This window comes from Saccopteryx leptura, chromosome 11 (genome assembly GCF_036850995.1).
Source record: "Saccopteryx leptura isolate mSacLep1 chromosome 11, mSacLep1_pri_phased_curated, whole genome shotgun sequence".
Classification (NCBI taxonomy): domain Eukaryota; kingdom Metazoa; phylum Chordata; class Mammalia; order Chiroptera; family Emballonuridae; genus Saccopteryx; species Saccopteryx leptura.
In genome coordinates, this window is record NC_089513.1 from 31,507,845 (window position 1) to 31,530,151 (window position 22,307).

General features: G+C 46.4%; 1 protein-coding gene across 12 annotated transcripts in view; it reads right to left on the reverse strand.

The window, feature by feature from the left end:
- The window catches only part of FHOD3 (formin homology 2 domain containing 3), a 488,187-nt gene that overhangs the window by 117,277 nt on the left and 348,603 nt on the right, over nt 1–22,307 (reverse strand). For 6 of the 12 annotated variants that reach the window (XM_066352674.1, XM_066352672.1, XM_066352673.1 and 3 more), the window contains 4 exons: nt 17,568–17,666; nt 13,222–13,563; nt 12,697–12,771; nt 7,258–7,371 (listed from right to left, as the gene is read on the reverse strand). In XM_066352674.1, coding sequence (XP_066208771.1) covers nt 7,258–7,371; nt 12,697–12,771; nt 13,222–13,563; nt 17,568–17,666 — 630 coding nt within the window. The remainder of the gene's footprint in view (nt 1–7,257; nt 7,372–12,696; nt 12,772–13,221; nt 13,564–17,567; nt 17,667–22,307) is intronic. The other 6 variants (XM_066352679.1, XM_066352680.1, XM_066352678.1 and 3 more) reach the window with 3 other exon arrangements.

Here is a 22,307-nt window from a genome sequence, read left to right on the forward strand (position 1 = left end):
ATGTCTTTACAATTCCTGGGCACATGGATTCTCCTACATATAGTCCTGCTTGCCTTAGTAAAGATTTTCCCAAAATCTTTTTTTTTTTTAAAACGGCCAGTCAGGGAAGATAACCTATGGTCTTATGGGACCCAGGTTCATTGCCATGGGTGACGATAGGGTTGTGAGCCCCAATTTAGAAACAAATGGTAGACACATAATGATTCCAAGGGCTGAGAGCTTAAATAGTAGACTAGGAACCCAAGAAGATGTCACAGTCCCTTCTGTCTAAAGAAGTCAGAGGACACTTACAGGGCAGATGTCACCTACTTGGGTCTTAGAGGATGTGAAAGAATTGACTAAATGAAGAAGGGAGGCAGCTAGCCAAGGGACAGAGAAAATAGGAAGGAAGGGGCCTCAGGAGAGCCTGGCATGTTCAAGTGGTATTTCTACGAGGATAAAGTACAGGGAGGATGGGGGCGGGGGCTGGAAGATGCCTGTAGGACCCAAACATGAGAGGTCCTACAGACGATGGCAATCAGGCTGAGATACACTGAGAGCTAGTTGGAGTCATTCAAGGTTCCCAAACAGGAAGAGTCACCTGCTCAGATTTGTATCTCAGAAAGGATAGAAGACATACACCACTGTAATATATAGTACAGGCATGACGTAGATCTTGAACTAAATCTATGGTAGTAGGAATGATGATGAGTAGTCTGATTCAAAACAGATGTGAGATAAAGAATCTCTAGCATTTGTTGAGGGCCCAGAGCAGCCCCCCTCCAACAAACACAAAACAGAGGCTGACACAGAGCCCAGGTTCCCTAATGCCCGCAGTTGTTACATAAAATGGCCATCGGAGAGCCAGGCCCTATTGTAAATTCACTCTGTCAACTGACCAGTGCTTCTCCTCTGCACTTTGGATGTAACACAGTCAATTAATCAGGACCTCATTGTGCCTTACAGGAACTCATTGTCTGTAACAAGATTGCTATCGGGAAGTAGCAGCAGGCAAGGAGGAAGTCTGCTTGCTGCTGCTGCTCAGTACAGGAGCCTGTAGCTTCTCTCTGTGACTGGCAGGGAATCTCCCGCATTGGTACCCTTTACTTTGTGCTGGCAGTTGTGAGTCCAGAACCATTAACTGTGATCACAGAAAAAGGCATGTTTTCTATCCCATTTCACATGCTGTTCAGGATTTTCTCAGTGATTAAAAAAAAAAAATTGCCTGACCAGGCGATGGCGCAATGGATAGAGCGTTGGACTGGGAAATGGAGGACCCAGGTTCGAGACCCCGAGATCGCCAGCTTGAGTGCGGGCTTATCTGGTTTGAGCAAAAACTCACCAGCTTGGACCCAAGGTCGCTGGCTCAAGCAAGGAGTTACTCGGTCAACTGAAGGCCCCCGGTCAAGGCACATATGAGAAAGCAATCAATGAACAACTAAGGTGTCCCAACAAAAAACTGATGATTGCCCTGGCCGGTTGGCTCAGCGGTAGAGCGTCGGCCTAGCGTGCGGAGGACCCGGGTTCGATTCCCGGCCAGGGCACACAGGAGAAGCACCCATTTGCTTCTCCACCCCTCCGCCGCGCTTTCCCTCTCTGTCTCTCTCTTCCCCTCCCACAGCCAAGGCTCCATTGGAGCAAAGATGGCCCGGGCGCTGGGGATGGCTCTGTGGCCTCTGCCCCAGGCGCTAGAGTGGCTCTGGTCGCAACATGGCGACGCCCAGGATGGGCAGAGCATCGCCCTCTGGTGGGCAGAGCGGCGCCCCTGGTGGGCGTGCCGGGTGGATCCCGGTCGGGCGCATGCGGGAGTCTGACTGTCTCTCCCTGTTTCCAGCTTCAGAAAAATGAAAAAAAAAACAAAAACAAAAACAAACAAACAAAAAAAAAAACAAAAAACTGATGATTGATGCTTCTCATCACTCTCCGTTCCTGTTTGTCTGTCCCTATCTATCCCCCTCTCTGATTCTCTATCTGTCTCTGGAAAAAAAAAATTTACTTTGATAAATTTAAGTTAAAAATAAAAATTAAAAAAAAGCTTAACTAAGACCTATTGGACAGTGGCATTCTTGATTCCTCTGACACAAAATTTAAAAGACACTGTGTAGATCAAGTGATAGGACATAGTGAACAAGTATTTGGGATCCAGACAAACACATGGGTCATATATGTTAAAGAAGAAATGATCTGAAAATCAGACAAGTAGAACCTCAATGCACAGGGGATATCAGTGAAGGCAAGAAATGATAAAAGCCAAAGTTGCCCAGAATGGGAAGACATTAGCACTCAGACTCATACAGAACAGACCGTCACCTGGAGGAAGAAGACACAGGTAGCGGCAAACTGCACTCAGGGCAAGAGTCAACAATCCTGCCACGCAGGCAATGACTAGAAGAGCTAACGTAACTGAAAATAGGTAGAAATGCATGAAAACAGAGACCATCGTTCTGAAGGAAGAGTGAACACACCAGCAGTAGAGACAAGTGTTGAAGGGGTCAAAGGAACTGGGATCCCACAAGGGAGAGTTCGAGCTGGGCGAACAAGCCGCCACTCAGCATGACAGGCTCCCACTTTCCTGGTCCTAGCTCCTTGGTCCCAGTGTCCCCAAATATTCCCATGCCCTTTATTCCAGCACTGTCGATACTCACACAAAACTCAACAACAGCCTACTGACAAAATAGCCGGACTGTTTCAGTGTGGCACACAATACATTCCTATTCCAAAGACTACTAACCGAATGGGACAGACAAGTGCTGGGAGAAAGGAGAGCTCCTGACAGCCCGGAGTGGTTGACCAGAGAAGGTGGAGGAGTTTTGACCTGCTCCTGAGGAAATGGCTCAAACACACAGATACATAAATACATCTGTATTCCCATTGGTAGATGACAGATTGTCAGGGAAGTGATGGATTATTCAGTAAATGATATCCAAAGTGAAAAAATTTAAGTTGGATCTTTGTTTCACACCATATGCCAAAGTAACTTCCAGGTTGATAAAATATTTAAATGTGAAAATTATAACTATGTAAGTATTAGAAGAAACCACAGGTGAAATGCTTTCTTCGGGAATAACACTAAACCCAGAAGATAAAAACATTAATAAATTTAATTTTTAAATTTTACATTTTTCTGCATGATAAAAACATCACAAATGAAGTAAAAAGACCAATGACTGAGGAAAATCTTTGCTTCTCCTATCACGGTTTATGAAGAACCTCTAAACTTCAATTAAGAAAAAGACTACTCCATGATCATGAATCAAAAATCCACAGAACAGAAAACATTAAAGGCCCCTGGATACCCAAAAAACTTGCTCACTACATTCACAATAAGAGAAGTGAAAATATAAATATTAATGACACACAACCCTTCAGGTGAGTGTGGGTTGGCATGTTGAATGACCCTTTGGTGGGGCCATGGGTAAACCAGCTCTCTCAGACATGGCGGTTGAAAATCAACAATCTTTATGGAAAGCAATTTGGCAAAATTCAAAATTTAAAATACAGAAACACATACTTACTAAATTGACATCTAGGAATTTATCCTAGAGATAATCACTGGGTGTACAAAGTAGTGCCCAGAGAAAAAAGTACACTATATGCAGCCATTTAAAAAAAGCAACAGCTAACAGTACTGCTATGGAAAGAAACAAGATGCGTATTTTAAGTGAAAGAGCAGGAGGCAGAATAACTTGTAAAATTGTTATTATTTCTGTAAAGATATGACATAAGATATCTCTGGAAGTTTCCATAAGAATTGCTAGGAGCAGTTGCTTCTGGAAGGATAATGGGCAAGGTAGGAACTACTGTTCACCCTTTCATACCTTTCAACTATTATATTTGTACATTAAAGCCTATATTAAAATTAATCAAATTTATTCATCCCTTATTATACATATGACTCCCAAAGGGAAGTGTCATTACTTATGTATGGGCTCACAGTCTTCCAAAAGTAGGGAAAACTCCACTTGGATGACTAGACAGGGCAGATAATTCCCTAACTTTTCAGGGGCTCTGGACATTAATCCATAGGACAGACAGGTGATAGTCATCGACAGTGAACAGTGGCACTGTTGTAAGTGGAAAAGAGAACAGAATCAATGCTTAAGGCACATACTGATCCTTCAGGTTTCAGCTCAACATGTCCACACGAAGTCCTCCCTTGTCCCTAACATCTAAGCCTGAGGTCCCTCCGATATGCTCCCATTAAGCACTCAGCACATTCACCCGCTCAGGGCTCCCCTTCCACAGGACAGGGTGGGCCTCGTTATCGTGCACTCACAAGCCCCCCACAAAGACGGACTGCTTCACGTACCGTACCGTCAGCCCCAGGCATGGACTTACTGTTCCCTCAAGCCCACTCCCTAACTGTCACACCAAACAAGCCTCCAGCCACCATTTCTGAAAAGGCCCACAAGATGGAGACGTCCCCACAGGGATGGGAACGAACACCATCCGCCTTGCCCAACTTCCCAGAGCCACAGATTCATGTGGTGTGATTGCTGTTTGCTTGTTTATGTTTCATTTGAACACTTGAACCTGAATGGCTCAACAAGTCCTGTAATTATGTTCTCCCTTAACATTAAAATATTTAGAACTTTTCCACTCAAAAAGTACATTTTTCAAATCGAAGCACTTTAAAAGCCTGCTTTCACAACAGTCGCATCTTGTAACCCTGAGGGCCTTTGCAAATAACTCCGGCATTCCTATTTTGTTTTGGCACAATTCAAGTTCCAGTGTCATGAGCATTAACGCTACACTCTGTTCCTAAGAGAGAGCCCTATACACGGAGCTGTAATAGGAGATGTGGGGATGGATTCTTCTTAATTCCCTTGTTTTGACTTAATTTTGTACACTGTTTCTTCAGTTTTTCCTTTCTAGGTCAATTTATCATTCCCAGTTTTATTAACATCCAACACACGAATGAATGTGCCTGAGGAAACTATGGAAAACTCTGAAGTTCACACTGATGTTCAGTAGTAATGTCCTAAGTGGCCCACCTGCCCGAAGGGATGTTTTAATTGGCCTGATTTTCCTACAACTTCTGAGAAGTGAAATCTGTTTCCAGATCCAGAGCATGAAGTTCTAGAGCTCCCGAGTACTGCACGGGGGCCCCAGCACACTGTTTAATGGTCAGGGGTTCGCCGACAGACGAGGGGGTTTTACCCACAAAAATGCAACTGTTGCTCGCAATAGTTCAATGTCTTTCCTAAGAAGAAAAGTTTTTTGTTTCAATAAAATATGGATATGTGAAACATTTCAACAGTAAACATTACACATTCTGCTAAAGTACATAGCTCAGTAAAAACAATCATATATCTTAATAGGGCAGAATATAATATTTGCCAAGGTGAATATAGATTCTGGGTTCAGTTGTCAAAAATGAAAAAGAAAAAATAAAAGTAAAGTGTACTAAGGCACATATTACCATAAATGTACCCGGCATAATATGCTTGGGAAATGGAGTGCAAATAAGGTTTGGAGTTGGGGATACCTCTTGTTTTTCTTTTTCTTTTTTTTTTTTTTTTTTTACAGTCACAAAACATAGCTAGCAGGAAGGGGTGACGCAGTCAGGCCTGGTGGCTCCCTGGTCTCGATAATGAAACTGCACACCTAATGTTTCCCATGATTCATCACATGGGTTTGCAAGGGCACAGACAGTGATGGTTGAAAAAAAACCATGCACACGGAAAGTAGCAATAGACTCTTTGAAGCGATGTTACTCACTAGTGGATACAGGGATGGCAAAGGTGATCAATGTCCTGTGGCAGAAATGCACTGTAAGAGGGAACGGGTGGCTTAGTAAAGGCTCCTGCCACTGCCATTCCCCATTGAACAGTCTCAGAGCACGGCTCCCCGCGGGCGAGGCACCCGAGCCTTCTTCAGGCGGGACCGCTGGGTCCGCGTCTCTCTTGGTGTCATTCAGACTCCTCAGGCCTCGCATGCCCCAAGCTGAACATCTCCACCCTCCATGTGCTTTTCTTCCAGCACCTTCTATCTTAGCTCTTTGCTTCTGACGTCCACATGCAGGCCTGAGCCTTCACTCGCTCCGCTTCCCCTGCTGCTGCCCCCTGGCCGCAGTCAAGTGCCCAAACCCGCTTCTCCCCTCGAGTCCTCGGGTCACTGGCCTTCTTGGACATGGTCATCTTTCTTGGAATTGGAGGCAGTTTCTGGTGTCCCCTGTCCCTGCAGCTTCACCCTCTAGGTTTCATTCATTGATATGTTAGACAGGACATCACCAGCTGTTTTCAAACCTGAACAGCCTGTGGTCTCCGGGTGAAGACTAACTTCCTTCCTCAGGCTCTGGATCCAGCCCCACTCTTCCTCATTACCCCCCCACCCCCAGGAGACACTCAGCCAGGTCAAGAAGAGAAGGAGACACAGGTCAAATTTGTTTTAAATTCAGGATTTGAGGCAAATGACCCCTGGGAATTGCTCATGTCTAGATTTCTGACCAAGTACGAGTTGCTGGACATTATACTGCATCATCGCACATTGTCACTTCCCACAGGAGCCGCACTGTGGGGTCCACACAGAGTTTCAATGTGTCTTTGCATCTGTTCATCAACACCACCTTCTAAGGTACGGGTTGGCATACTTGGCATTTTACCCTCTGGGATAAAATAACTTGCCAGTGAGTTGGAACCCTAGCCAGTGTTCTCTAACTCAGCACTCTTGCCATATAAGGGTAACTGTTTTTAATTGTTCTAAAATTACAGGTCTTACCTTTCCCTTGTAAACACATCCTTGTGCAATCACTCACTTCTAAAAGTAATAGTAAGTGAATTCTGGTGGTCTAATACTCTTGCCAAGTTAAATTCCTTCCAGAGGCCCATACAATTCTTTTCTCTTCTGGTAGGTCCTGGGTTAATTATACTGTACCTTAATGGGCCCACTACCTACTGATTTACACAGACTTAATCATTCAGAGGTGAAAACTGATGTGTTTAAGACAGATTGCAGAACCTACACCAGATCTACAAGTTTCTGGGGGTCGAATTAAAATATTTACATTTAAATGTGTTGGTGAATATTTTTATCCTTTCTATTGAAAGCAGGTAGCGAGATGAGACAATAATAACAATGTATCTTTCAAAAACATTTTCTTACTAAATAGGGTGAAAGAAAAAAAAACAACAATCTTTTCTTTAGACTACATTCTGTAAAGCAAAATACTTCAGATTATACTTTTATTTATACTTTTTCCATTAGGGACTCTTAATCAAAGGGATCCCTTTTACCTGAGGACAGTGAAGCTGTCAGAATGCTCCTTATAAAACCCACCTTTCCAGCCTGGCCTCCTGTGGGGATGAAAGGGAGGACGTGGAGGTGGTGGGCACCAGGGATCCAGATGACGGTCTTGAAGATTGGTACGAGTGGTTGCCAAAGCTGTTGTATCTAAAGTGTGCAGAGGATTAAGTAGGGGGACAGAGGAGACAAAGAAATGAATACAAGTCACTAAATAAGAAACAGCAAATCATCTTAATTTTTTGCAAGAAAAACAGGTCTGGAAATGCTGGCATCATTAGTGATTGCACTAACTTAGAGAAATTCACTAACTACCCTGTTTTGATTATTTTTCAGTAGAGAAGTTTCCCAAAGTCTAAAACCATTGGGCAGCAGGGTTTCTGACAAAGGGTTTAAATAAGACATTCATATTTCCTGACTTTTAAAATAATGAACATAAATTATAACCCAAATTATTTTCATTTGAATCCTAAAGGGTTTTCTTGCCTCTTCTGGTGATACAATTAGCATTAAATCCATCCAAGATTTGTAGAAAAGTGCCAGATGTTTGGCTAAAGAAACATCTTACAAATTCTGCTTTAGGTATTTCTGAATCAATTTTATTCATTAACTCTAGTCTCGCCGTGCAGCTGGCGACCACGAGTGAAACGCCACCAGGCTCTCTGGGTTCGCCTGTGGCAGAGAGGTGCACGTGCCACGTTTTCATTCAATACTTCCCTGGAACCAAAGTTACAGACACTGGGTTCAAACGAGCTTTTATACACATTTCCCAGGCATCTCTGGCAAGTTTCAAGGTTTGTAAAATTCCAGTTTTCTTTGTTTTTCAGAATAGATGTCCTTTAGCAATTTATATGTAGCCATCATCACTCAGTGATTTCTCAGAAAACAAATCATCATGTGAAGCCCTGGCCTGGGGGGGTGGACACTCATGATTAATTACAAATAACAAGCTTCAGAGAACTCTGCCTCTCAATCTACTCAACCACAGGAAAGGGCTGACTCCTTCCCCTCAGCTGGTTAGGGACATTGTTTGGGTAAATGGGACCTCAAGGGTCACGATGATATAAGTGCACAAAGACATTCCTGTGTACGGTGAATACAGTCCAAACTCCTGTCAACAGAAGTCAGTACTAATCATTCTGAGAAGCAATCTGACCTCAAAATGTAGATATCCTTTGACAGAGTCAGTCTACTTTTGGGAAGTTATCATAACCTTATGGTTATTTATATACAGAAAATGTCATGCGGAAAGCCATTCACTGTAGCATTATTGAGATCACAGTGAAAAATTGGAAACTACCCAACCAGCTAACAATGTAAGAATGGGTGAGAAAATATGATATAGTATTCACAATGGAATATTATGCAACCATAAGAAATTACTGCCAATTTTTAAGTGATAATATGGAAAAGGTCATATATATGGTATATGCTGAATTAAAATATTAGGATATAATCTACACCAAGTTTGATTATAATTGTATGCAAATATTCTTGAAAGTCAAACATTATGTGTAGAAAAAAACATTTAAAAAATCTATTTCAAAAAGTGAAATAGAGATAAAATGTCAGTTTTCCTTAACAAGTTACACTATCATAACGAGAAAGAAAATATTTACATTTCCCCTAATCTATCCTGCGTTATTAAGTCTCGTGTGCTGGGCTGTTTCCCTTACTGTTTAGTCGGTACTGCATGTGTGGCCTGTGCTCAGGACCAGGTGCCCCACCAGGCGACGGGGACTCATATCACACATTACTCCACCAGCCCCCTCCGTGAACACACCACCTTTTCCTGGGTCCCAGGAAAGGCCCATCAGCGTGGTTTCTGGCATTTGTGTTCCCTCCTCCTTAAGAACCCAACACTCTGCACATCCAGCAGGTTAACTGCGTCTCTGAGTATTGGTTTGGTTTTACAAGGAGATGCCCCAACCACAGGCCATGGAGAAGGCAGAAAAAGCAAAGGATGAGAACAACAAAGGAAGCCGCAGAGAAGGAAGAAAAAAGCTCCTGGGCGTGAAGAGGGAGAGAAGGAGGCAGAAGCTCTGTGGTGGGGAGGGGAGGAGACCCCAGTGGGCGCTGAGTGGCCGGGAGACAGCGCTGCCTGGCTGCCCCTAGCGCTGTGCACAGCTGCCTGGACTCTCAGCTCGCTATTCTATACAACCAGCGCGGTTCCCTTCCGACCATCGCTATTCTATACAACCATCGCTATTCTATACAACCAGCGCGGTTCCCTTCCGACCATCGCTATTCTATACAACCATCGCTATTCTATACAACCAGCGCAGTTCCCTTCCGACCATCGCTATTCTATACAACCAGCGCGGTTCCCTTCCGACCATCGCTATTCTATACAACCATCGCTATTCTATACAACCAGCGCAGTTCCCTTCCGACCATCGCTATTCTATACAACCAGCGCAGTTCCCTTCCGACCATCGCTATTCTATACAACCAGCGCGGTTCCCTTCTGACCATCGCTATTCTATACAACCAGCGCGGTTCCCTTCCGACCATCGCTATTCTATACAACCATCGCTATTCTATACAACCAGCGCAGTTCCCTTCCGACCATCGCTATTCTATACAACCAGCGCAGTTCCCTTCCGACCATCGCTATTCTATACAACCAGCGCAGTTCCCTTCCGACCATCGCTATTCTATACAACCAGCGCGGTTCCCTTCTGACCATCGCTATTCTATACAACCAGCGCGGTTCCCTTCCGACCATCGCTATTCTATACAACCATCGCTATTCTATACAACCAGCGCAGTTCCCTTCCGACCATCGCTATTCTATACAACCAGCGCAGTTCCCTTCCGACCATCGCTATTCTATACAACCAGCGCAGTTCCCTTCCGACCATCGCTATTCTATACAACCAGCGCGGTTCCCTTCCGACCATCGCTATTCTATACAACCAGCGCGGTTCCCTTCCGACCATCGCTATTCTATACAACCAGCGCGGTTCCCTTCTGACCATCGCTATTCCATACAACCATCACTATTCTATACAACCGGTGCAGTTCCCTTCCGACCAAAAGTGGGCACCCAGGAGAATGTCTCAACGGGGTTAGTTTACTAAAATTACATTTGCATGATGTTATGGAAGTAAGACAAGCATAACGCGTTTTTCCCTCCTTTGGTTTTTATAATGGCTGAGCAGTTAATTCAAATACCTCCCAGTCTAGTTTTGCTTCTCAGTTTCAGAGGAATTGAGTGGATCATGCAATTCATTACCCAGTTGTTGTTTTCTTTTAAATATTTTTTAATGACTAACTGGTTGGTCTCTAGTATAAGCCATTTAATTGCGATCATCCCCTGATCAGTCAAATCTGTCACCGGACAGACCCATAAAAACCACAGCAAGTTACCATCAGAAAATTAATGAGAACAAACAATATTTAGACAGAATTGAAAAGTGTAGCAAATATTTAAAACCGTAAACTTTTCTCAGTTAAATCTAAATCAATCCTCATTCACAAACATGTTCGCTGCTTTTCACAATTTCCATGTATATACATTTCAGCAATTTATAGGTCTCTACTGCTCCCACCCCCCAAGGGCTGGAAGTGGTTGTGACACTTGGAGACCAAGTTTGAGGAACTGGGTCCCAGGAAAGGCCCATCAGCGGCTGTGAGCCCATCACCAGAAAGCTCTGGATTGCCATCAGGAGCTAACGCCACCCTGCTGGAAAGATGAGGTTATCAAGATATTTGAACTTCAATGACATGCACCACTCCTAACTTGCACATAAAGGGCATAAGAACCATGATAGAGGCGATCCTCAAAAATTGTGGGAAAGATCACAGCAATGCCAGAGCTTTAAATCTGGGAAAAACAGGTAGAGAGCTTGTCGTTTGGAGGTGTTCCAGCTGGAGTTCACAGACTCCTGGGGGTATACAAGGACATGAATTTTCAGATCCTCAAGTTCCACATTGGCTCTTTCTTAAAATGGATCTGCCCACAGCCATCCTAGGGACCCCGATTCTCTTGTTCCGCTTCCCCTTCCACAACTGCCTCTCACTTACAGGGGGGCAGGGGTAAGAAACAGTTTCACCCAGGCAGAATCTGTGTGGGATACCACTTTGAGCTGTAAGACCTCCAGGGTGCTTGCGGGGGAGGGGGGGGGGAGAAGGACTGTGATAGGAAAGCAGCATGCCTGGGGCAATTCCTTAAGCAACGCTGTGGAGGGAGAAGGCGGTGCTTTCCTTACCCAGGGACACACTCAGAGCCAGGTCTCAGACACTGTCTCTGTCACCACCCAGCTGCCTGCCAGTCAGACCCCAGAAGTGAGATGCATACTAATGTATCTGAACTGAAACATGAAGTCAGACTGTTCCTGACGGTCTCATGTGACTGAGGACTGGCTTTGTCAGTTAAGCATCTGGAGGTGTTTCCCATTATTAAATCAGTTCAATCCCCAAGGTTTTGACAAAAATAAATTAAAAGCACATATACCATAGACAAATTACAGCCTTTACAATTACTTAAGTTTATGATTAAAAAAAAAAAAAAAACTAGACAGGCCACTTGAAACTTTGAGAGAAGTTTTCATCATCTTTTAAGCTGTTCGTAAGCAAAAAGGGTTGATGACCGCAGTTCTAGATGAATTCTTCCATTCATCCGATGGAATGGCTGACACCCATAGTGGTGGGTTGTTTCGTGGTGTGAAGGAATTCCTGGAAGGCTTCACCAAGAGTGAGGTGTGACTTCTTCCTTGGCACCCCAGCTGAGGGTCCCCCAGGAAGACTAACAAAAAAGTCTTATTGAGCAGGACTTGCCTGAACGAGCCCTGGCAGGGAGCAGCCAGGGTTAGGGGCCGGGTTAGGAGCTATTGTGTACTTGAGTCCACGCAGGAGAGTGACAAACTGCCTAAGAGAGAGGGTTATACACCGTACAGGTCAGGACCCGACTGTGGAGCAGGTGCCTGGGGTGGAAACCACTCCCTACCTCCTTAGCCTCTCTGTGCCTCGGTTTCCTCTTTCACAAAGAAGGGCAAGTAATAGAACCTACCTCTTAAGGATCAAGTGATACTTTTAAAGCACTAATTTGTGGAAAGTACAGGTCTGGCTTATAATAAATGCTAGCAATTATTATTACCAGAAGTTAGGAGTGGCCATGTGTGTTATCAGTTATTGATTTTGGACAGCTGATTGCTCCAAATACACAACCCTCTGGTCCCCATCCCCCACTGTGCAGAAGTTTGTCATCCAGGCACTAGTCAAGGGCAGACAAGCACTGCTGATAATTCCCTGTGCAGTTTTGATTTGCACACCTCCCTTCCCCTGCCTTCCTCTCCAATTTTATGAGTTATTGAAGTGTTCACATAATAGCATTAATGTCCATGAAGTGATTCAAACTGCAATTGCTGGCCATCTTGTGGGAAGCGATGAGCCCTCTTTGAAAGGAAAAATACATACAGTAGAATAAAAACAGAAAGCTACTGAAAAGGGAAAGGAAATAAAGGCACCCACCTATTGGAAGAGAAAGACCGGAAGTTGTAAGGCTCAGAGGCAGAATACGAGCTCGAATGCAGAGAATCAGAGCAACTGTTAGAGGAAGAAACGCCCCACTTAGAATGCCGCATGGCAAGGCAGCTAAGCAGGTTGCTGAATTCTGCTAGTCAAGAGAGACCCTGCGCCAGAGAGATGAGCACGAGATGGTCCGCTCATCTCATGCAAAACATATCTGACATATCTCAGAGATATGTCAGACTGTGCATATTTCTAAAACCTTACATTTAAAGTCCATGTTTAGTAATTGTATTATAACAAAAGAATCCTTTAATTCAAGCAAATGACAGTTTTCTTGTGCCCCTGGCCTAACTACTGGTAAGTTAGTATTTAGTCGGGGGTTGGTGAGTTAGTTCTCACCACAACTGCACTCTGCTCTAACTGGGATCCACACAAACCGGGAGGCAAACCAAGCGATGCAGTTAGTAGGCTGCGGTGCCTTCCCCGGGTGAACCTCACGCAGGCCTCCTTGTGGCCCGGATCTACCTGCTTTCCTTCTGGGCCTCGGCTTCCTTCTCCTTGGTGGATAAGGGCGAGTCCTCAAAGTCATAGGAGAAGAGGTGGAAGGGGCTGTGAGGCACGTAGGGCAGCTTTTCTACCGCCAGCGAGGCCTTCGGGGGGCCGGGTGCAGTGGAGGAGGTCTGAGAGGCTGAGGCAGGGGTGGGGTGGGGCAGCAGGGCAGGCCCAGAGGACCCGCTGCCCCAGGGGCTCCCCCCTGCAAGGCCGCTGGCTGGAAGCTGCTTTCCCTGCGAGGTGGTGCTGGAGGCAGAGGGGAGCGCTGGAGTCTCCTGTCTGGTGGGGTTCTGCTCTGGGGCGGGGCTGGCCTCGCTGCCGGCCCAGCAGGGAGAAGAGTGGAAGAAGAGGAAGGGAAAGAAAAGAGATTCAGGAGAGAGGGAGTGAAGGTTAGGGAAAAAAAAAAGACATGTAAAAACCCACTGCTGTCACAGCTACTTTCCAAATCCAGCTGTGCTTCTCGAACTGCAGGACAAGCACCAGCACCAGAGCCTGGGTTCGCCCAGGAAGCCCAGTGCCCTCGGCTTGCCATTCTGGGAGACCCACCGGCCTATGGGCATAGAGGCCCTTGGGAGAGGATTTAATGGAACCCCAAAGGCTCTTCTGCACCTGCCCTTCAGCTGTCCTCTTTGCTACAAAGCCAGCCTGGAGGAAAAGACATCCCACAGCCCTATCCTTGTCCTTGGCTCACTGCCCTCAGCCCGTTCTCTAGGGCAGGTCTGCCTGGATAAGAGGGAAGAAACAGAGCTGCCAATAAGGAATTCAAAGAGCCAGGGGAAGGGCCAGCACAAGGAGCACACACTTTCCCTGGCCCCCACCCCTGGGCCCTAGACACGTGTCCTGCGGGCAGGCCCCCTTCTGCCCAGGTGCAGCTATAAACACACCCACCTTCAGAGGACTGGGTGCAGACCACGTAGATACTTTGGTGTAGACCCTTATAACATGAGAATTTATGTTAACTGCATTTTTTAAAATCACAGCCCCTCTCCTAGAGAGAACTTGACTCCTGGCCATGCCCATTTGGGAATGGGAGGCGAGCTGGTTTCTTCCAACCTCAACATCTGAGCACCATCTCCGAATACAGGCAGTGGTGTACCTGTTTCCCTGGCCCGGTAGGAGGATGAGACCACACTGATGTGCTAGGTGTAGGCCTGGCACGTGTGGTGGGCACACACGGCAGGCATGGAGGATGGGTATGTGTGGTGGGCACACACGGCAGGCATGGAGGATGGGTATGTGTGGTGGGCACACACGGCAGGCATGGAGGATGGGTATGTGTGGTGGGCACACACGGCAGGCATGGAGGATGGGTATGTGTGGTGGGCACACACGGCAGGCATGGAGGATGGGTATGTGTGGTGGGCACACACGGCAGGCATGGAGGATGGGTATGTGTGGTGGGCACACACGGCAGGCATGGAGGATGGGTATGTGTGGTGGGCACACACGGCAGGCATGGAGGATGGGTATGTGTGGTGGGCACACACGGCAGGCATGGAGGATGGGTATATGTGGTGGGCACACACGGCAGGGATGGAGGATGGGTATGTGTGGTGGGCACACACGGCAGGCATGGAGGATGGGTATGTGTGGTGGGCACACACGGCAGGCATGGAGGATGGGTATGTGTGGTGGGCACACACGGCAGGCATGGAGGATGGGTATGTGTGGTGGGCACACACGGCAGGCATGGAGGATGGGTATGTGTGGTGGGCACACACGGCAGGCATGGAGGATGGGTATATGTGGTGGGCACACACGGCAGGCATGGAGGATGGGTATGTGTGGTGGGCACACACGGCAGGCATGGAGGATGGGTATATGTGGTGGGCACACACAGCAGGCATGGAGGATGGGTATGTGTGGTGGGCACACACGGCAGGCATGGAGGATGGGTAGGCATGGTGGGCACACACGGCAGGCATGGAGGATGGGTATATGTGGTGGGCACACACAGCAGGCATGGAGGATGGGTAGGCATGATGGGCACACGTGACAGGCACGGAGGATGGGTAGGCATGGTGGGCACACGTGACAGGCACGGAGGATGGGTAGGCATGGTGGGCACACGTGACAGGCATGGAGGATGGGTAGGCATGGTGGGCACACGTGACAGGCATGGAGGATGGGTAGGCATGGTGGGCACACATGGCAGGCATGGAGGATGGGTAGGCATGGTGGGCACACGTGACAGGCATGGAGGATGGGTAGGCATGGTGGGCACACGTGACAGGTATGGAGGATGGGTAGGCATGGTGGGCACATATGGCAGGCATGGAGGATGGGTAGGCATGGTGGGCACACATGACAGGCATGGAGGATGGGTAGGCATGGTGAGCACACATGACAGGCATGGAGGATGGGTAGGCATGGTGGGCACACATGACAGGCATGGAGGATGGGTAGGCATGGTGGGCACACATGACAGGCATGGAGGATGGGTAGGCATGGTGGGCACATATGGCAGGCATGGAGGATGGGTAGGCATGGTGGGCACACATGGCAGGCATGGAGGATGGGTAGGCATGGTGGGCATACATGACAGGCATGGAGGATGGGTAGGCATGGTGGGCACACACAACGAAGCAGCCATCAAGCAGCAAGGGGGGCAATCGAAGACACCACAGCCACAGAAGTAAGCAGAATCTTTCCTTCTACTTCAAAGTCTAATAAGTTTATACCCGAGAACAAATAACATCAGATCAAGGTTAATAAATACCTCAGGTACTGTCAAGATCTAGCCCTGGTGTTTAATATGCACAACTTTATTTCCTAAAACTAAAAAACCTGACTGTAGTCTCTAATCAAGAACACCTTCAACAGTCAGTCATGTAGTCATGGTGCTATCTGAAGTATAACCACCACCTATCTACCTGTGCAAACAATTCTATGTAAAGACAGCACGGTGTCAGTAGGGGTGCCACTGAGAGGTGCCCATTCTGGCCAGATTCCTCCATCTGGCCCATAGGTGCTGAACTGTGTGTCTGGTGGTTGAAGAGTCTGTGTGTGGAGTGGAGGGGGATGGAGGGGTACGAATGTGTATGTTTCAGCACATATGGAGCCATGACCTTGCATTTATTGAGGGTCTACACAATTTCCTGTGGCTAGTTTTTTTTTTTCCTTAGGTGGGACTGTCAATTAAACCTTCTCCCTTCCCAGAGCATCCCTAACTTAAAAGTCACTATTCCCCCACAGGACGTTCGGCCTGGGAGAGGAGCTCTAGTAAATGCCAACCCTTTCTGCCCTCTCATTCCGAACTGCGTGGCTCACCCTCTGTCACCCTCTCTGTCACCATTCCTTCCCTCTCTCCATGCCCTGCCCGCTTCCTCTCAGGTATTTCCAAAATGGTGGTGGGGGGAGCAATCATTAGTTTGTCACTTTCGAGAGGATTCCACGACCCCTGGGTATAGTGGGCATTTAGTGCATCAAATGAGCCTATTTGAGAACTTTCGTTTGTGCTGATGACCTAGAGAATGAGGCCACAGCAGCAAAGAATCACATGGACTTTGAAGTTAATAAGAGAAAGGTTTTACCTCAATTCTTCTAAGATCATTTTGATTTTGCTTATTTGTGTAAAAACTAATAGTAAAAATGTCAATTTGTAGCATAATCAATTAAGTGGAGGAAACCAACTTTGATATATTCAGGAATATCAGAAATTACCTGTGCTCGATTTTTATTTTTAAATAGACACTGTTTTCGGAAAATGCCTACAAAATTTAAAAATATCTGCAAGGCACCTATGTGTGTTACCATCGCCTGAAGACAGAAAGAATGCACGTTGGAGGGAGGAACAAAGAACAGTAAACTCTCTGACAGGCCCTAGAGCTGTGTTAGTTGTTCTGGGCATGAAAAAAACACTCGGAAATTTAGCTGTACCGTAGAGTATAAAAAGTGTTCCTGTTCACTTGGATAAAAAACAAACTTGCATCATTCACATAGTAGTTACCCACACATTTTAGCTAATACTGTACTGGTAAAATTAGTAGAAAGAAGGAAACACACATAATTATTTTTACTACAGTGCTGAAAGGGTTACGTTTTCCTGTCAATCTGAGTGAGCTAAACAAGGGAAGGAACAGTGGGAAGAAAACCAATTGGGCGAGTTTTCCATAAAGCCTGGTTAGGAAGGCAGTATTTAAGTTCAGCTCTCTAATGAAAACGTGCTCAGAGATTTCTGCACACTAATCACTCTGTGGCTCTGTGTACAGGGTCAGTTAAGGTTTGCCGGGGGGGGGGGGGGCTGGTGAGGAAGGGAGGGGACTGGTGTCTGCAGACTCTTCATTAGTGGGGGTCTGGGAAGGCCCAGTCCTCAATACCTGTCCTTGCCCTGAGAGGGGGCATCGTCCTCTCTCTCTTCCTCGGAATTGGGTTCCGTGACTGGCTGCTCCTCTTCCTCTTCCTCCTCCTCCTCCTCCCTGAGAGAGGCCAGGAAAAGAGAAATGCAGACAGAGACAAGATGGAGAAGCGAGATAAACATTGTAGATGAACAAGAAGATAAAGCACAGAAACTCCAGCTGGATGAAATGAAAAGAGCCCATTCGATCTGTTAGGAGAAAGGAAGACAGTTCAGAGACAGGGAAATTTAAATGTGGGGTAGAGAGGCAGCAACCCAGCACAGGCCAGATTTCGTTGTTGACGTGGCTGGATGCCACTGCCTTGCACCCCACCCGGGATGCAGAGCAGCTTCTGGCCTTGGGCGGGACTCGTGTGGTTTTCCTCCTCCACACACAGTCACGCAGTGAGTGCTTGGTGATGCCCAGCTCCTGCAGCAAGCAGGGTTCTCACCTCTTCCCTGCACCACTCTTAGTCAGGTGGCACCAACCTCCAGAGGGGGCATGTGGTTTTTGTATACCATGCCCTCGTTCTGTGAATGAGATTCAGAGGGAAGGAAGGGAGGGCTGAGGTGCCTCCACTTCAAGGGTGGACTCATGGCCTAGGTGGCGTCAATCCGAGTCACCCCTGGGGTTTCTCCTGGTGCCTTCAGAGAAACCAGAGCTATGAGGCCACCCTAAGTCTGGAGCCTCCGTAGCTTCTAGTGGAGGAAGACTGTCTGTGAGTGAAACTGACCCAAGAAAAGCAGAGTGAAGATAGAGCGCAGGGAAAGCCGTCCCCATGACAAATTTAGAACCTGGACCCAGTACTTTTGAAGTTCCATTCTGGCTTTTTACTAATGGAAGACGATAAATTCTCATTTTTGCCAAGGGTAGTTTAACTTGGGTTCTGCCCTTGCACTAAACAAGGGCAGACTGTAATAACTGCCTCATTACCCTTCTTTGGCCTCCGAATCCTGTCAACATCTGAATTATGTCAGTGTCCACATGAAATACCTAGCCAAGACCATGTAGGCTTCTAGGTGCCTTGACAAAGGAATTGAAACTCTTGAACTGCAGTGACTTTTACCTTTCTCCACTTCAGCCCTGCACACATGGGTCCCCCTCACCATGATGTGGAACTGGCCTACACCCTGCATCCAAACTTCCTACCCCAACCTCAAGCCCCCGTCACCCACTCTCCCATCCTGCTTCTCGAGAACCACCCTAACTCTTCTGCAATCTCACGGCGCCTGTCCTCTGCTTTCTAAACGTCCACCAGCTCCCACTTCCCTTCAGTCCTTATTAACCCACCACTTCCGCCTGGTCAAGATCTTGAACTCTTTTGTCTCATTGCCGGTCAGCTGTCATAGAAGCTTCACAAGGCAGGTCCCTCCATAACACCAGCGTGCCTTTCATGCTCCCTGCTGGTGGTTTCCCTCCCCTACTTCAAACGCCATCGGTTACTTTGCATGTTTTTCTTCTCCATCTAAAAGGAATCATACCATGACCAGCTTCTTTTGTTTAATGTTACATTTGTGAGATCTGTCCACATGCTTTATGTGCAATTGAAGACCATTGTCTTCATTGCTATACAGCATGCCCTTGTGTGAATATACCACAGTTTATTTTTTTTTGTTTATTTATTTATTTTTGTATTTTTCTGAAGTTGGAAACGGGGAGAGACAGTTAGACAGACTCCCGCATGCGCCCAACCGGGATCCACCCGGCACGCCCACCAGGGGCGACGCTCTGCCCACCAGGGGGCGATGCTCTGCCCCTCCGGGGGGTCGCTCTGCCGCGACCAGAGCCACTCTAGCGCCTGGGGCAGAGGCCAAGGAGCCATCCCCAGCGCCCGGGCCATCTTTGCTCCAATGGAGCCTTGGCTGCGGGAGGGGAAGAGAGAGACAGAGAGGAAGGAGGGGGGGGTGGAGAAGCAAATGGGCGCTTCTCCTATGTGCCCTGGCCGGGAATCGAACCCGGGTCCCCCGCACGCCAGGCCGATGCTCTACTGCTGAGCCAACCGGCCAGGGCCACCACGGTTTAGTTTATCCAATCTACTGTTAATAACCAGGTACTTTTCAGTTAAAAATGACAACCTTCAGCCTGAGGCCACCTCCCCTCAGCTGGATTGGCAATTTGCAGATGTTGTCACTCTTGGTCTACCTGGCACCCATGAAACCAAAGCAGGATCTAACCTGGTTTTATCACTCTGTCGTCGCTGCTTTGGTCCTTCTAAGCAAGCCTCCTAAACTCAGCTTCTCAACCCTCCTCTCACACAGTACAGACAACAAGATACCATTGGCACCACCCTCTAGAGTAAAGGACAAAGCTGTGTGTGGTCCCAGGAGACCTGCCCAGGGCCCTGGTGGAATCAGGTGGTCCTGAGGAATCAGTTATGACACAGGTATGACCTTTCTGTGGCAGCTAGTTAGAAAGCTCTGCAATAAGGTTTAGATAAGATGCAGGCCTCTGAAATGCCCCATTTAGTTCTGTAAAATGCATAAGACAGATCATAATGAGATGAAAAAGAATATTTCTTGTTAAATTTATGACAAAGAAAGTGCCCCTTTGGGGTTTGCCTGCATCACTCTGTGTTGGAGGAGACTTAAACTGGAGTTTGAACTTAACCTAACAGTGACTCACACTTTCTGTTCATTTGAGGGTTTTTTTAGGTTACCAAGGGTCCAAGATGAGGTTTAAAATTTTCCAATTAGTGATCTTAATCAGTTAAGCCACATATCTGACCAACTGAAGCAGTGATTTCATTCAAAAATAGAGTTTTGTTATCCACCAAAGACAAAAAAGTTTCCCTCCCCAGATTTTTGCCAGCCAAGAGAATGAAAAGACATCTAACAGAGCCCAGCTGTTGCTCCAATGTTTCCATGGTGAGAACCCAAAGTTAGACGGGGAAGTATTTATTGTCCTTGTAGCACGCAAAGTTTAGAAGGCATTTAAAGTCCAGGCCCTGGATACTGAATATACCCAAGAACTGGACTACCAGCCAGAACCTTAATGCATAAGCCATTATTTTGCTATTTTGTTTTAGAATGAAATACTAATGGATCCAGCACATTCTTTTTGCTGAAAACATGGAGTAGTTTAATATAATGGAATTCTAGTCTGTAGAGTATAAACATCAATAGAAAAAAAGGAAAAAATAAAACCCCGCATTTAGTAGCCAAGTCGCAAATTTATTCATGTGTAAAACAAATCAATCTAAGGACCATGAGCTGTCTCACTATTTCTTTTTATATACTTTGATTTTATGTTTTAGGAAAACCTTATTCTAAGCCACAGATACCAGTAAGGTGCTTTAAATGTCCCTAAGCAGTCTCACAGAACAGAAGAGAAACTAGGATGATGGCAGACTAAAATTCTCTATGACCTCTTGGAAACAGCAGACGCCAAGCACGGTCCCGGACAGGGAATTCAAGATGGCAGCCTGCAGAGGTGAAAACAGCCCTGCCCTGTGTCTAGCGTGGCTTCATCCTGAGACCCTGGGGCTCTCTTATCTTATAAAAGAAAGTGGAAGAGCAGAATGGGAGTCTCCAGCTCTAGTGATCTGTGATAGATGAAGAAACAAAATTGTGTGGACATTAGACAAGTGCTTCCATCTCTAGAAATTGTCCAATCACTAGTCTAACGTGTGTTGTCTAGTCAAACTCATTTCTAAGTGTTTCAAATAATGGCACATCTTACACACATTCTGTCTTATGTTTTTTACAAATGGCAAGGGAAATATAGTAAAAGGTGAAGGACTCCTCATTAGAAATGAGACATAATATGTGTGTGTTTAAGCAGCAGACATCAAATACAACTCCCACCACGAGGAAGCCAGGCGTGTTTCAGAGATTTAGTGCAAAGTAATATCTTTCTAACTCGTGACTCAGATTGAGTCTAAAACTCTAATTGCCTTTTTACATGCTTTGCACTTCAACATGCCACAGTCAACTCTTAATATGGTCATAAAGTACAAATAATTGACATTTAGAGATAAACCCCGAATCTTACATTTCAGCCAGGATTCTTCCCAATAACCTCATTTTCTATTTTCTATAGCCTCAAGTCATGCTCCAAATTACCAACAGTAACCACATGGACTTGCTTGGGTAGTATTTGCTTTCTGCTTCATTGACCATCTGCTGGTATAGATGCCAATGAAGAATGAATTACATAAAAGGAGATAATGGGAAGAGAAAAAAGCAGCAAAGGGCCAGAATTATCTAGAGACCAAGGAAACTGGACACATGTCACAGGTCCTCGTTTCCCTGCACACTTCCACAGTTCCCACAGTGTCCCAGTTTATGGGCTCAGCCTGGTTCAGGAGGGTGATCCTGGAATACCCTGTGTGTGTCCTACTGACATTCCAATGCATGCCTCAAAGTCTCCACACCTCTCCACGGCCAATAGCAATCTCCAACCTGATGATCCTCACCCTTGTGATATATTATTTGAAAATATAAATACTTAGATCCTACCTTCAGAAATTGTGTTCAACTATTTGGGGGTTTGGACTGAGCATGAGTTATTTTAGTCCATGTGCTTCAGAGGGTTGGGAACAACTGCCCTAGTCCAAGCTATCAATGTTTTTCAATAGTTTTGCATCAGTAGCAACCAACAAGTGTTTCTGTTTCCATCCCCCTTCACCTCTGATCTGATCCCAACCAGTCAGACAGCCATCTGTTCAGGTGCGCATGACTGAGCATTGCATGTCAGGCAACAACCAGACTCCATGCTACGGTT